This window comes from Bufo bufo, chromosome 1 (genome assembly GCF_905171765.1).
Source record: "Bufo bufo chromosome 1, aBufBuf1.1, whole genome shotgun sequence".
In the NCBI taxonomy this organism is placed as follows: Eukaryota; Metazoa; Chordata; class Amphibia; order Anura; family Bufonidae; genus Bufo; species Bufo bufo.
The window spans coordinates 722371799-722388226 of record NC_053389.1 but is presented as its reverse complement, the minus strand read 5'-3'; the positions used below and the strand labels follow the sequence as shown (position 1 = coordinate 722388226).

At 45.0% G+C, this 16428-nt stretch overlaps 1 protein-coding gene across 2 annotated transcripts in view; it reads right to left on the bottom strand.

The window, feature by feature from the left end:
- Positions 1-395: 395 nt before the first annotated feature.
- FRMD5 (FERM domain containing 5) overlaps positions 396-16428 on the bottom strand; it is a 93093-nt gene continuing 77060 nt past the window's right edge. For both annotated transcript variants that reach the window (XM_040414369.1, XM_040414370.1), the window contains 6 exons: positions 8697-8760; positions 7769-7860; positions 7598-7672; positions 6716-6784; positions 4153-4259; positions 396-1814 (listed from right to left, as the gene is read on the bottom strand). In XM_040414369.1, the coding sequence (XP_040270303.1) occupies positions 1267-1814; positions 4153-4259; positions 6716-6784; positions 7598-7672; positions 7769-7860; positions 8697-8760 (955 nt within the window). In that variant the 3' untranslated portion in view covers positions 396-1266. The remainder of the gene's footprint in view (positions 1815-4152; positions 4260-6715; positions 6785-7597; positions 7673-7768; positions 7861-8696; positions 8761-16428) is intronic.

Here is a 16428-nt window from a genome sequence, read left to right as displayed (position 1 = left end):
AAACACACAATATAGAGCATGCTGCGATTTTCACGCAACGCACAAGTGATGCGTGAAAATCACCGCTCATCTGCACAGCCCCATAGAAGTGAATGGGTCCGGATTCAGTGCGGGTGCAATGCGTTCACCTCACGCATTGCACCCGCGCGGAAATCTCGCCCGTGTGAACCCAGCCTTACTGTTACTGCAAGCCATAAAACTATTACATCTCATGGCTCCTATCTCCCAGCAACAAATGTAGAGAGGATACAACTAGACAAAATAGAAAGTGTGCCAAATTTATGATAGTGGCAAGAGCTGCTAAACATGTTGCTTTTCTCTTCCTTATGGCTGTTGCACTGTGTGTGAGCGTGATCCTCCGTTCTGGACTTGCAGGAGTGCACAGCATTATCATGATTTTTAATGCTGTGTTCCTCTGCTTGACCTTACCTCTACAGGATCATAGTGAAATAAAGCTATGATCCTGTAGAAGTAAGGTAATGCAGGGGCACACAGCATTAATAATCATTATAATGCCATGCACCCCTGCAAGTCCAGAACTGAGGATCTCACACACACACGAAGTATGATTCTGGCAATGGACTTGCTCGTGTGCAACAGCCCTTAGGCCACCTGTCAGCTGACATACATTAACATTTTGTGCCAAAATAATCGAGCACGCCATTAATAAATCTGGCACATTTTTACAACTCCTCTTAGCTTCTTTCCTAAACCGATTAGTGAGGCATAAAATGTGTCTAAAAGACATAAGTTTAGTGCACTGCATATACGCCACTATAGTGTAATTTAAGCCAGAATTTGGCCATACCTTGCTTAGTAAATGTTCTTATTGCAGACCATAGACCATTGTATCTATAGAGAAGCGGCTTAGGTCATGTTGGAAATTGGAATTAAACAATAAGTAAGGGTAGTATACCTGCCATAAAGCATCCATTCTTGGCCTGTGTGTAGAGTCAGGGGGCTTGAGTGTGGAAAAGAAATCCTAGCTTGCTTTCCGGAATTGAAGAAACATGATTCTGCTAGACCCATGTATAGGATACATGGGTGTGACATTACAGAGCTTAAAGTGGCTACAGAACCCCCATGCAATGTTTTGGGGTACCCTCCACCTCTCTTATTTTCATCCACCCATTCACACTGGACAACCCTAACCAAAGGTTTACTGCACAACCTTTGTGCAATGAAGGGTTTGTGACACAAAACGGGGTGAGAAAGGGAGGACACTGGAAGACATCACTCCTCACAGTCAAGGAGGGTCACTGCACATCAAGAGTCAATGAGGCGAATGAGAGGATGTAGTTTGCATGATACCCATCGGCGCAGAGGGCAGAAGTATTGATAATGAAACTGCTGGAATTCAGGGGTCAACCTGATGTCCCTCAAAAATGCCAACTCCAGGTCAGACTCTGCCAATATAACCAGCAACAACAGTAATGCAAAGAGCAGGCACAGAGTGACTGCAAGCAACCGCAGAACACTTTGTAGAAACTTATTTGCCTGCTCAGGTTCAGGTTCCCTCTGACATGCTCTCTCTGGCCCAGGCAAAGCTGGTGGAGGTATTTCCAGGTCAGGAATGCTGGGAACATCCATGTCACTCTCCTCATCTTGGGTTGTACAGGTTGTCCCATTCACCTGCTGCCCAATGAATAAATCAAGGTTAGATTCACACACAGGAGTGGGGAGGATGCTGGAACAAGGAGTGTAAGCCTCATCACTGATCACGGTCTCCCGGGAGGTGCACGGAGATAAAGCATCAAGGCTGTCAGAGGAACACATGGGAGTAGAGTGGGTGCTGTCTCGTAGAGACTCCAGACCTGTGGGAACAGCAACAGTTAAAGGGATTCTGTCACCTGGATTTTGCCTATAGAGCTGCCGACATGTGCTGCTAGATCGCCGCTAGCACATCCGCAATATACATTCCCCATAGCTCTGAGTGCTTTTATTTAGGCAAAAAAAACACGATTTTATATATGTAAATGAGGCAAGTAAGGAGTCCAAGGGGCTGTTACTAACGTTTCTGGAGCCCAGCCACGCCCACTGTGAAGAAGCCCAGCACCGCCCTGCATCTTCCGAATCTCCTCCTTGCTCCCCAAGGTCACCAAGTTAGAGCGCCGTAATCTCGCACATGCGCGAGTACGTGGCATGTGAGTGCCGGCATAGTGTTCCTTCCCTGTGCTGGCATCAGCCTCAGGGAACGAACTGCGCGTGTGCTAGCTGTGAGATTACGGCGCTCTAACTTTGTGACGCCCGGGAGCAAGGAGGAGATTCGGAGGATGCGGGCGGTGCTGGGCACCAGAAGCATTAGTAACAGCTCCTTGGGCGCATTACTTGCCTCATTTACATATATCTAAAAAAAGAAATTTGCCTAAATAAAAGCACTCACAGCTATGGGGAATGTATATTGCGGACGTGCTAGCGGCGATCTAGCAGCACATGTCCGCAGCTCTATAGGCATAATCCAGGTGACAGAATCCCTCTAAGAAACCAGATAGAAAACAGTAAATAACATAATGCAGACGTACAAGAGACTGCACATGAGCATGCGGAGAAAGACTCGGGATCAATACGATATTTACCTGTAATGCCTATTTCTCTCCCAGTCGCAGCAGGTATACTTGGTGCAGGGGCCCCTCTTGTTTTTCCAATTTCTGCATATGTTGTAAGTGGTGTAATAGACACAGGCATTGCCCCAGTAAGAGCTGGGAAGAGGGGCAATGCCCCCAATGCTCTGCCCAAAAGCCGAGGCCCCAGATTAAGCACCCGAATCTTCACATCGCGGTAACAGTGATTGATCATGCGCAGGTGAACGCTCACTTTGGTTTTGATACGGATAAGACACTTCACCATGATGAATGGAGGATAGTTCTGATATCTGGTTTCACTTCCTTCCTTCCACTTCTATCTGTAGCTACACTTCTCGCCCTAAATCCCTACACTGACTGTTCCCTACTTGCCTGCCCCCTCTGTCTACAGACACTTTCTATAGCCTTCTACTTCTCTCCTGGCTGCTAACTCTCCTCATCTCCAGTCCGTGTCTCTCCACCTCCTCTCCCTCTATGCTCTGACATACAAGGTGAAGCATCTAGCTCCCAGACGCTATTTTGGGAATCGGTATATTTACTACTGAGCAGAATCAGGAGAACCCTTCCCCAGCTGTCATTTCCCACTCCCACATGGAAAATGACAGCTCCTTACAGACACTGCCCCACTTCCCAGACAAATGTCCTCATCCACACACTTGGGGGAGATTTATCATGAGGAACATTTTTAAGTCCTGAGTCTGCATCACCATAATCTGCACCACATTTATCACAAGTCGTGCCTCATTAGGTGTAAAATAACTCCAATTTTTGTATGCCACCCCACACTGAACTTTGTGGCTTTTTTTTTTTTTTTTTTTTTTATTTAAGACACAGTTAGTAAATGTGGCATGCAACTAAAAAACATACCCACACCCATTTGATCAAAACTGTCAAGAGCAGCATAAAAACTCCAAAAACTAACAAATTTGTATGCAAAAAATGTTCAGTTTTCATGTGGCTACTCTGCACTTTTCAAACTCTTGTTTGAACTTTGTGAACCTAAAACTCCTATATTAAATCTATAATACCTACCTCCAAATTCACATGGCATAATACTGTCATGAACGATGTAAGCACAATGCCCTTAGAAACTGATGCCCAGTTAGGCCTTATGCACTCGGCCATTTCGTGCATTGGGAGCGCAATGGAAGTGAATAAGGCCTCTTTCACACGAGCGTGACGGATTAGGTCCGGATGCGTTCAGTGAAACTCGCACCATTTTGCAAGCAAGTTCAGTCAGTTTTGTCTGCGGTTGCGTTCAGTTGTTCAGCTTTTTCCGCGCGGGTGCAATGCGTTTTGATGAGTTTTTCATGCGCGTGATAAAAAACTGAAGGTTTACAAACAACATCTCTTAGCAACCATCAGTGAAAAACGCATCGCACCTGCACTCACATCTATGGGGCCAGGGCTGCGTGAAAAACGCAGAATACAGAACATGCTGCGATTTTAACGCAACGCAGAACTGATGCGTGAAAAACCCCTCAACCCCTTTAATGATTAACCTTAAAGTGAAATAAATCGAACATTATGGGTAGATTTGTACATGATACACATACAAAGCAATACCTACCCTCCATGATGGATATGTGAACAGCGCGCCTTCGTGTCCGAGGAACACTGCTTAACCTCAGTCCATGGCTAATTGAGGGACAACTACGACTGGGCACCATCCCCGATCTGTACACAAGATGAAATATATCAAAAGGGTTTGTATATTTTTTAACCAGCAAGACTCATGTAACAGCCCGAGGCTATACTTGAGGCAATATGCATCAAAGTCTCCTGTTACAAAAAGTTATAACATTATCAGTTCCACAAAATCACTAAAAGAGTTCAAGAGGGGCCTGGATGTACACTGCTCAAAAAAATAAAGGGAACACAAAAATAACACATCCTAGATCTGAGTTAATTAAATATTCTTCTGAAATACTTTGTTCTTTACATAGTTGAATGTGCTGACAACAAAATCACACAAAAATAAAAAAATGGAAATCAAATTTTTCAACCCATGGCGGTCTGGATTTGGAGTCACACTCAAAATTAAAGTGGAAAAACACACTACAGGCTGATCCAACTTTGATGTAATGTCCTTAAAACAAGTCAAAATGAGGCTTAGTAGTGTGTGTGGCCTCCACGTGCCTGTATGACCTCCCTACAACACCTGTGCATGCTCCTGATGAGGTGGCGGACAATCTCCTGAGGGATCTCCTCCCAGACCTGGACTAAAGCATCTGCCAACTCCTGGACAGTCTGTGGTGCAACGTGACGTTGGTGGATAGAGCGAGACATGATGTCCCACATGTGCTCAATAGGATTCAGGTCTGGGGAACGGGCGGGCCAGTCCATAGCATCAATGCCTTCGTCTTGCAGGAACTGCTGACACACTCCAGCCACATGAGGTCTAGCATTGTCTTGCATTAGGAGGAACCCAGGGCCAACCGCACCAGCATATGGTCTCACAAGGGGTCTGAGGATCTCATCTCGGTACCTAATGGCAGTCAGGCTACCTCTGGAGAGCACATGGAGGGCTGTGCGGCCCTCCAAAGAAATGCCACCCCACACCATTACTGACCCAATGCCAAACCGGTTATGCTGGAGGATGTTGCAGGCAGCAGAACGTTCTGCACGGCATCTCCAGACTGTCACGTCTGTCACATGTGCTCAGTGTGAACCTGCTTTCATCTGTGAAGAGCACAGGGCGCCAGTGGCGAATTTGCCAATCTTGGTGTTCTCTGGCAAATGCCAAACATCCTGCACGGTGTTGGGCTGTAAGCACAACCCCCTCCTGTGGACATCGGGCCCTCATATCACCCTCATGGAGTCTGTTTCTGACCGTTTGAGCAGACACATGCACATTTGTGGCCTGCTGGAGGTCATTTTGCAGGGCTCTGGCAGTGCTCCTCCTGTTCCTCTTTGCACAAAGGTGGAGGTAGCGGTCCTGCTGTTGGGTTGTTGCCCTCCTACGGCCTCCTCCACGTCTCCTTATGTACTGGCCTGTCTCCTGGTAGCGCCTCCAAGCTCTGGACACTACACTGACAACCACAGCAAACCTTCTTGCCACAGCTCGCATTGATGTGCCATCCTGGATAAGCTGCACTACCTGAGCCACTTGTGTGGGTTGTAGACTCCGTCTCATGCTACTACTAGAGTGAAAGCACCGCCAGCATTCAAAAGTGACCAAAACATCAGCCAGGAAGCATAGGAACTGAGAAGTGGTCTGTGCTCACCACCTTCAGAACCACTCCTTTATTGGGGGTGTCTTGCTAATTGCCTATAATTTCCACCTGTTGTCTATCCCATTTGCACAACAGCATGTGAAATTGATTGTCACTCAGTGTTGCTTCCTAAGTGGACAGTTTGATTTCACAGAAGTGTGATTGACTTGGAGTTACATTGTGTTGTTTAAGTGTTCCCTTTATTTTTTTGAGCAGTGTATTTCTGTATTACAGGCTATAGCTACTAGAGATGGGTCATTGATCCAGGGAGTTAGGCTACATGCACACGACCGTGCTGTTTTTTGCGGTCCGCAAAAAACGGAAGCAGCCTGTGTTGCCTTCCGCAATTTGCGCAGAGAAGAATAGGACATGTTATTTTTTTAGCGGGGCCGCGGAACGGAGCCATGAATGCGAACAGCACACGGACTGCTGTCCGCATCTTTTGCGGCCCCATTGAAGTGAATCGGTCCGCATCCGAGCCACCAAAACGGCAGCTCGGATGTGGATCCAAACAACGGCCGTGTGCATGAGGCCTTATTCTGATTGGAGTCGGGAAGGAATTTTTTCCCCTTTAGTGGGGAAAATAGGCATCTACCACAGAGGGTTTTTTTTTTGCCTTTCTCTGGATCAATTTGCAGGATAACAGTCCGAACTGGATGGACAGATGTCTTTTTTCAGCCTTATAAACTATGTTACTATGTAAATGTCCCTGGGTCTCTAGTGCAAAAAATGTTAAAGTTAAGGTCAGACAAATCCACTTTTCTCAATGTGGTAAGGCTACAGTAAGTAGTGTATGGTATGTACATGCTAGGACACAGATCTGCCCTTCGCATGCTGTTGTCTAGGATGTCAATCAAGAAGGGGAGGGGAAGTTTTACAGTAGTTAGAAAGAAGTCCTAGGGGTTTAGTAAATAGTACCTGTGAATTTCAGGAGGCTCCCTCTTGATTTTGGCACTTGATTCCATTACTTCTTTAGCAACTCGACCACTAGGGTGACATTTTCAGAAAAGTATGACCAGGATGGGGTAATCAGGAGTCGAGAATAAAGAACACCATGAAGGAAAGATAAAGTGTGATGAAGTTAGCAGCGGAGAACATGCTATGAATATGAAGCTAACCTGTCGGAAGGATTCCATTAGAGCTTATGTGACCTCATACCACCGATATGTTCAATGTCACCCTTCCATTTTCAGAAGGATCCACAAACTATAATATTGCTATGGGGAATGCCAGAAAGCACTGGGCATCTTCACAGAGAAGAAACATACGTAGGGCATGCTGGGTTTAGGCTCTCCCCAACTATAAATTGCATCAGTAATGCTTGTTACTAGGAGAATAAGGAGTGATGATTTCCCACCAAAATAGCCAGGGGCAGATTGGTAACTTAAAGTGGCCCTGGAAGAAAAAAAAAACTAAAAGTGGCCCCATGTTGTAGGCAGGTCCAAATAGACAGAAGGAGGAGAGACCTGCAATACTGGAGTGCAGCACAGAATACTCCACGCACAGAACCAAATACCACGGTGCAGCATAAAATACTGCCGCCCGAACCACAGTATACAACTGTATCAACATCATGAAGACGGTAATGCAGTTGAGTTCAGGAGGACACTCGTGGCCACTGACCATCAGATCATTATGTACCTGGCCTGTGGTCATTAAGAGTGCTTTAGTGGCCCCCTGGGCATCGGCCCACAGGGAAATTTTCCTGTAGGTTCTATGGCCAATCCGCCCCTGAGAATAGCCCTTATGGGTATGGACAGCTTTCGAAAAATCACAAAGTACTTTCCACTTTCTAATCACCTGTATCGAAAGCGGCTCCCCTTAAAGAACAAGTTACTGCTAGAAACCGTGCGGACCTGGTTGGAGTTTTCAAGTCTGCAGAAAGAAGAAAAGAAATGGTTAGAAAGAATATATGAAAAGAAGGGGATCTATAGGATGGTTAGCAGAATGCATGGATTACAGGATACTGACTTGTAGAAAGATTGGTTCTCCACTCCACATTTCCACAGGTGTTTGCAGGCCTCTGGAGTGGGTGCCAAGAACGTCAACACCAAGCGCTTTTCCTATAGGGACAGACATTACAATGTACATTTTAAGCTAAATTTCATAGATCCGAAGAGAACAAATGAAGTGCTGTCAAATCGTCACTCCTGACAAGGGAAGGGCCTAAAATTTGACAGCCTTGCTATCTAATGGTTGCCCATGTACATTATATATATCCTGACTGACTGGTATATATAGGGCTTATATGACTGATGAATACACACACTCAGAAGTTGGTGCCTTGCAGCGCTGGGGTCCTAGCTTCAAATCTGACCAAATACAACATCTGCATGGAGTTTGTATGTTCTCCCCATGTTTGTGTGGGTTTCCTTTGCTTTCTCCGGTTTCCTCCCACACTCCAAAGACATACTGGTAGGGAGTCTAGACTGTGAGCCCCATTGGGGACAATGAGATGCGAATGTCTGTAAAGTGCTGCGGAATATGTCAGCGCTATATTACTGTGTAAAATAAATAGAAACAGGCAGGATAACGCCATCACAGGGAGATTTGGCTGTGCAATCAGAAATGCTGAAAAGACAAGGTGCAGTTCTTCGCATAATCATTATATTAGGTTAGAACATGTCCATATAGATATGTATTATGGTTCTACGCAATACCAGTGTGAAATGGTGTGTATACCTTTCATTCTGTATGTATACACATCAGTCATTCAGTAAAGGTATATATAGCGTCAGCTCACAGCCCCTAAGTTGTGTCAACCAGGCATAATAAAGATTCCAGTCAGTTAGTGTATATATGTATATGTACATGTAGATTTTGACATCATTAGTCACCCATTATATATACCAGTCCATATGTATATACCAGTCTGTCAGGGTATATATTGGCATTTTACCTCCTTCTCTCTCACATATAAATGAAAAGTTTTTCCTTCAAATTTCATTTTTGTGGCATCACTCCTGAAACAAAACAAACAAAAAGAAATAAAAATCACAAAGACTTCCACAAGGAAAAACACAACGAGACATATGGCAAAAACAAGTGCAAAGAAGCTAGCATGACAATATGGACACAAGGCATGGGGGACTTCATAGAGGAGGATGGTTGGTTTATGATGTGAGATCCCATGGAAGCTGCACAAGCAGGTCACTTGTGATTGTGGTGGTAGGAAGTGTTGTCTTATATCTGAACCACATTAAAAAACACCTGCAAGACCACTCATGTAGCTCAATGCATTGTACTATTCAACCATCCTTTTCTTATAACGCTATGTTGTGCCGCACCTCTGCCACTCCTAGTAAAAGTTTATGAATAATTTGACAACTGGGTGTTACTAGTTGGGGGTGTGCCCCTACACAGCCTCACACTGTCCATCAGTACTGACAGTAACACCCAGGAGACAAGAGGAATGGTAACACCCAATTGTCAATTTATTCATACATTTCCAGGAGGAACAAAAGGAGAACTGCATAAGGGCTTGTTCACATGACCGTTGCCCCTCCGTGCCTGTGCTGTGTACCACAAATTGAGGTCCGTAATGCACGGACAAGGTCCATGGGGCTGCCGCATGCGGATCGCGACCCTGTTCACTTGAATGGGGTCTGCGATCCGCCAGTTCCGCAAAAAGATAGAGCAAGTTCTATCTTTTTGAGGTGCGGAGACACAGAACGGAATCCATGGAAGCACTCCGTAGTGCTTCCGTAGTGTTCCATTCCGTACCATATCTCCGCGGACCCATTCAAGTGGGTACACATCCTTGATGTGGAATGCACACCGCCGGTGCCCAGTATATTGCGGACCCGCCGTATGCAGTCAGCAACGGTGATGTGAACAAGCCCTAACACAGAGGGCTCTGCCATTTGCGCAAACAGTTTTTATGACAGCATAAGGGATATTTTTATACTGAGGGAGAAATTCCATAGCTTCTATAGTTTCTATAGTGTTTTTTCTCATTTTACATAGTGTAAAAGTTAAAAATTTTATGCTAAAGCAACATAATATTGCAAAAAAAATTAAAGATTTTTTATTTTATTTATTTTCCCTATCCCATGTTAATAAATTCTATAAGACACCTGTGGGGCTCAAACCATCAGTACACCTCTAGCTGAATTCCTTGGGGGGTTGTGGTTTCCAAAATGGGGTCATTTCTTGGTGGTTTCAAATGTACTGGTATCTCAGCAGTGTTGCAAATGTGACATGGAGGTCAATCCATTCCAGCAAAATCAGCCTTTCAAAAGCCAAATGGCACTCCTTCCCTTCTGAGACCTGCAATTTGCCCATATAGCAATTAGCAATTTATGTAACGTTTCCTATAAATACTATGAAACATCTGTGGGGTCAAAATGTTCCAGATAACCTTAGATTAATTTCTTGAGGGGTGGGGTTTTCAAAACCAGAGATGCTTCTTATGTTTTGGCACCTCAAGGCTCCTGCAAACCGTAAATGGTGTGTGTAAAAAAATGGAGACCCCCAAAAGCCACAAGGTGCTTCTTCATTTCTGAAGCTGTTATTTGAATAAAAGTAGCACTCTCTGGCCACAAATCACTTATCTCCAAAATAAAATGCAGGCTAAAAATATGGAGGGAATTTATATTGAGGGTAATATTTGAAGTCAGGTTTGCTACCTTGAATATTATTTATTAGGCTATAATTGGGCTACAACCCAAATTTTGGTCTTGTTTTAAATCTGATAATCTAAGCTTTGAAACAAGATCAAGAGGCACTAGCCCTGATACACCACAAGTTATAGCCCTTAGAAATAGGTCCCAGTGACAACTGCATATACCAGCAGACTCACATCTGTTGCTGCTACCCAGTCTGAAATATTAAGGGTTAAAGTATCCCCCCCTTTCAGTCAGCTATGAGATCAGCCAACATAGAGGAGAAGAGGGGCAGTGGAGGATATGCTGACAGGCTACACAGATCCTTCTCTCTCCCTTTGTAACTGTATATGTCCCCATGGGGAGGGTAATAAAAACTTCTGTGCATGTTACCCCACCAATCAGACAGTATACTTGCTCTCTGATTGTCAAATATGGGTGTCTTTTTTCCAGAAAAAGAGTGTTAAGATGAGCGCTTTCTCATCCTCTGTGCCTAATTAGGCTGCCCAGACGTTTATCAGTGTCCGGATCATAGTGTCAAATAAGTCACCCCAAACACAAACAAACATCAATAACATTCCCATTTCACACTGTCCCTATCCTGTCAATATCTGTTGTGTAAAATATGCTTCTCTAGTGATGCCTGTTACATACTGCAGTATCTAATTTGTTGTTTTCAATTAGTTTTACACAAAAACCAGTATGAAAACCAGGACGAACTGGGCTCCTGCACAGCGTTGCACGGTTCAGGGGTAGCACTGAAATAGTTGTAGGATATTTTTTATCTCCCTCCCCCCAACTACAACTTGTTCTGCAAAATTAAAAATTATCCCATGACTAATGTAAAATTAAATTAAAATCAGACATCATATAGTACATGACAACCTCTTTCTAACAAAGCTAGAACCAGCCCTGTACCTCACATGGATCCAGAGATCTCCCCATTCATTGCTCTGCTAGATTTATATCAAGCTGACAGCTCAGGGGGAGTGTCTTCTCTGCTGCCACTCAGGGGGCGTGTCCATGCTCTCCCTATAAACAGCTCAGGAGGCAGTTGAAGGATGAAACTGAGCATGTGCGGCCTTCTCAGTGAGCAGGTCAAAGAAATAAGAAAAAAAAAAACAGCCGGGGGCGCGATATACAGATACATGAAAAGCATTCAGATCCAGGTGCTGGCTTGAAAAATGAAGAATATTTTTTGTGGGACAAGCTCTTTAAGGCTAAATTTAGTTACGCCACTAAGGGTTTATATTTACTTCAGACATAAATTCAAAATGTACAATAAAAAGTAAAATTTTGTGAGGGGAGGGGTGTTCTAGTATTGATGTGACTATTGGGGGGTTAAAGAGGTTAAACTGCAATCATGCCTGTCATGGCTAAGTGTTTAAGATACTGAGCACTGCAGTTTCCATAGAGGTACTGCAGGCTAAGGCAGGCCATGCATAAGAAAACTCAGCCAAGCTCTCTTATACAGGCAGCAGGAGGAGCTGAGCAGGCTGATCAGACTAACTCCCTGGATCAACAACCCCTCTCTAGTAGCTATATCCTGTAATATTATTACACTCCAGAAATACATCCAGGCAGGGGCGGACTGGGAACTTAAAGTGGCCCTGGAAAAATACTAAAAGTGGCCCCGTTTTGTAGTCGGGTCCAAAATGATGGAATGCAGGGCCAGCAATACCATATTGCGGCACATTATACCACCCCAACAGAGCCAAATACCACAAAATACATCCCAAAAAACTTCCACTGGCCCGCTGTGAGGAAGTGAGAAAACTTCAACTGGGCTTCGGGCCACCGGGAAATTTCCCTATAAGGTCTATGACCAATCCGCCCCTGCATCCAGGCCCCTCTTGAATTCCTTTATTGTACTCACCATCACCACCTCCTCAGGCAGAGAGTTCCATAGTCTCACTGCTCTTACCGGAAAGAATCCTCTTCTATGTTTGTCTACAAACCTTTTTTTCTTTAGATCAGTGGTGGCGAACCTATGGCATGGGTGCCAGAGGCGGCACTCAGAGCTATCTCTGTGGGTACCTGCACCCTGGAAAAAGTCTATGACGTGCCAATATGCCTTAGACTTTACATTCATCAGTGCAGGGCGCACTATGAACAGCACAGGCGGCGCACTGAATGTAGGCAGACTATTAAAGCTAAATGATAAAGTACATGGAAGATATAATGTATTGGTATTCAAGTTAAATTGCTGTGTTGGCACTTTGCGATAAATATGTGGGTTTTGGGTTGCAGTTTGGGCACTCGGCCTGTAAAAGGTTCATCATCACTGCTCTAGACATAGAGGATGTCCCCCCGTCACAGTCCTGGGGATAAATAGATGATGGGAGAGATCTCTGTACTGACCCCTGATATATTTATACATAGTTATTAGATCTCCCCTCAGTCGTCTTTTTTCTAAACTAAATAACCCTAATTTTGATAATTTTTCTGGGTACTTTAATCCACACAGCACCCATGCGCAATCTGAATAGTGATTTGAAAAGTGGTAGAACTATCATTATATCAACTATCTCTCATCACGGGCATCTATGCTCCTTTTCATGCAACCCATAATCTTATTGGCCTTGGCAGCAGCTGCCTGACACTGGTTTCTACAGTTAAGTTCACTAAAATTTCTATGTCCTTTGTCATGTCAGTGTTACCCAGTGTTTTACACTTTAAAGGGAGTCTGTCAGCACATTTACCCCTTTTTAACAGTTCCATAGCGCTGTAGCCGCAACACAGATGATTAAAACGGTACCTTTATATGCTTTTGTGGACTTGTAAAACTGCCAAAAACGAACTTTGATGCATATGTAAATGAGGGCTCGCAAGTGCCCAGGGGGCGGCGTCCACCGCGTTGGTGCCCAGGCAGCTCTGCCTCTTCGGCTCTTATCCCCGCCCAGCCTCTTCCTCTGCCTGCCCAACTGTTTTCTCTCCCCCTCAGCGAGATCCCGTGCCTGCGCGCTGACTTCCTTGGCCGGGGCATGCGCACTGCGGTCCGTGGTGAATGGTCCGTGGTATCTCGGCCTGGCATCCTGCTGAGAGCAGGAGCGCACGGCGTCATTGGTCATAAATCTATACGAGTGTATTACGAGTGTATTACTGTAGTGCAGCGGCGGCATGAAGCGCATGGCGTCATAGCAACCAATGACACCATGCGGTCCTGCTGTCAGCAGGAATCCAGGCCGGGATACCACGGACCGTTCAAGGCCGTGGAACACGGCCGTGTGCATTCGACCTTACTCACATACAGACATTTTCTCCCAGTCCAAGCATTCTCATTTTATGAAGTAATCTTTTATGCAGAACAGTATCAAATGTTTTGGATAAATCAAGATATATGACATCCAAAGACCCACCCAGTCCAGAACGTACCTCCTTATAGAACTGATTATGACAGTGAGGTCAGCATAAAGTTGATGAAAGGTTCCCTTTAAATCCCTTTGTATAAGGGCTGTTTCACACCAGCGGATGCCGTGAATGACAGCCAAGACCCGCTGCAGAGTCGTGGACAGCAGAAGCATGGAGCATTAACATGACTGATAATGCTCCGTGCCTCGCTGTGACCTTTTTACTACAAAATCACTGTGAGATAAAGTTGTCACCGTGATTTTGTAGTAAAAAGATCACAGAGAGGCACGGAGCATTATCAGTCATGTTAATGCTCCGTGCTTCTGCAGCGGGTCTTGGCTGTCATTCACGCAGCGGATGTCACACACGGCATCCGCTCGTGTGAAACAGCCCTAAGGGGGTGTATTCTATCTGGACAAGGTGATTTATCTATTTTAAAGGGGTTGTGCATTGATTAGGTCATCAATATCAGATCGGCGAGGATCTGACTCCGTTCACCCCCGCCGATCAGCTGTTTGAAGGGGTAGAAGGACTCGTGCGAATGCTACTTCCTCTCGGAAATTACCTCTGCATCATCTCCTTAACAGAGGCAGCGCAATGTAATTACATTAATTGTAGCAAACCAGAAAGGCTGCTTAGGAATTGGGACTTCTATCATGGATGATGATGTACGATTGAACAGATACATTCAAATGACATTATAACCTAGGATAGGAAAACAACTCCATTTATCCTTAAGCACAAGAAACGTAAAAAATCATATTAATATTACATGTACTTAGGTGCAGGGCTGTGGAGTTGCAGTCGGAGTCAGTAGAAGTGTTCCGACTCCAGCTATTATTAAGATGGTATAATGAATTTATTAACTTTCATAGGAATAAAGAAATGTTAATCATAAATATATTTTACGTTTTATCAATCTAAGGTGCTTATTTATAAAGAATCAGAAGCAGGGTGTTCTATTGGTGATAGAAAAACAGTTCTCACCTCTCCTGTGTTCTCTCCTTCCCTTATATTATAAACAGTGATAAGCAGGGTGTTCTAGTGGTGATAGATAATCAGTTCTCACCTCTCCTGTGTTTTCGCCTTCCCTTATACTATAAACAGTGATAAGCAGGATTTTCTAGTAGTGATAGATAATCAGTTTTTACCTCCCCTGTGTTTTCTCCTTCCATTATACTATAAACAGTGAGATGCAGGGTGTTCTAGTGGTGATAGATAATCAGTTCTCACCTCTCCTGTGTTCTCTCCTTCCCTTATCCTTATACTATAAACAGTGATAAGAAGGGTGTTCTATTGGTGATAGATAATCAGTTCTCACCTCTCCTGTATTCTCTCCTGTCCTCATACTATAGTGATAAGCAGGGTGTTCTAGTGGCGATATACACTGCTCAAAAAAATAAAGGGAACACAAAAATAACACATCCTAGATCTGAATTAATTAAATATTCTTCTGAAATACTTTGTTCTTTACATAGTTGAATGTGCTGACAACAAAATCACACAAAAAAAAATATGGAAATCAAATTTTTCAACCCATGGAGGTCTGGATTTGGAGTCACACTCAAAATTAAAGTAGAAAAACACACTACAGGCTGATCCAACTTTTATGTAATGTCCTTAAAACAAGTCAAAATGAGGCTCAGTAGTGTGTGTGGCCTCCACGTGCCTGTATGACCTCCCTACAACGCCTGTGCATGCTCCTGGTGAGGTGGCGGACGGTCTCCTGAGGGATCTCCTCCCAGACCTGGACTAAAGCATCTGCCAACTCCTGGACAGTCTGTGGTGCAACGTGACGTTGGTGGATAGAGCGAGACATGATGTCCCAGATGTGCTCAATTGGATTCAGGTCTGGGGAACGTGCGGGCCAGTCCATAGCATCAATGCCTTCGTCTTGCAGGAACTGCTGACACACTCCAGCCACATGAGGTCTAGCATTGTCTTGCATTAGGAGGAACCCAGGGCCAACCGCACCAGCATATGGTCTAACAAGGGGTCTGAGGATCTCATCTCGGTACCTAATGGCAGTCAGGCTACCTCTGGCGAGCACATGGAGGGCTGTGCGGCCCTCCAAAGAAATGCCACCCCACACCATTACTGACCCAATGCCAAACCGGTCATGCTGGAGGATGCTGCAGGCAGCAGAACGTTCTCCACGGCGTCTCCAGACTCTGTCACGTCTGTCACATGTGCTCAGTGTGAACCTGCTTTCATCTGTGAAGAGCACAGGGCGCCAGTGGCGAATTTGCCAATCTTGGTGTTCTCTGGCAAATGTCAAACGTCCTGCACGGTGTTGGGCTGTAAGCACAACCCCCACCTGTGGACGTCGGGCCCTCATATCACCCTCATGGAGTCTGTTTCTGACCGTTTGAGCAGACACATGCACATTTGTGGCCTGCTGGAGGTCATTTTGCAGGGCTCTGGCAGTGTTGCTCCTGTTCCTCCTTGCACAAAGGCGGAGGTAGCGGTCCTGCTGCTGGGTTGTTGCCCTCCTACGGCCTCTTCCATGTCTCCTGATGTACTGGCCTGTCTCCTGGTAGCGCTGGAGACAGGCCAGTACATCAGGAGACATGCTCTGGACACTACGCTGATAGACACAGCAAACCTTCTTGCCACAGCTCTCATTGATGTGCCATCCTGGATAAGCTGCACTACCTGAGCCACTTGTGTGGGTTG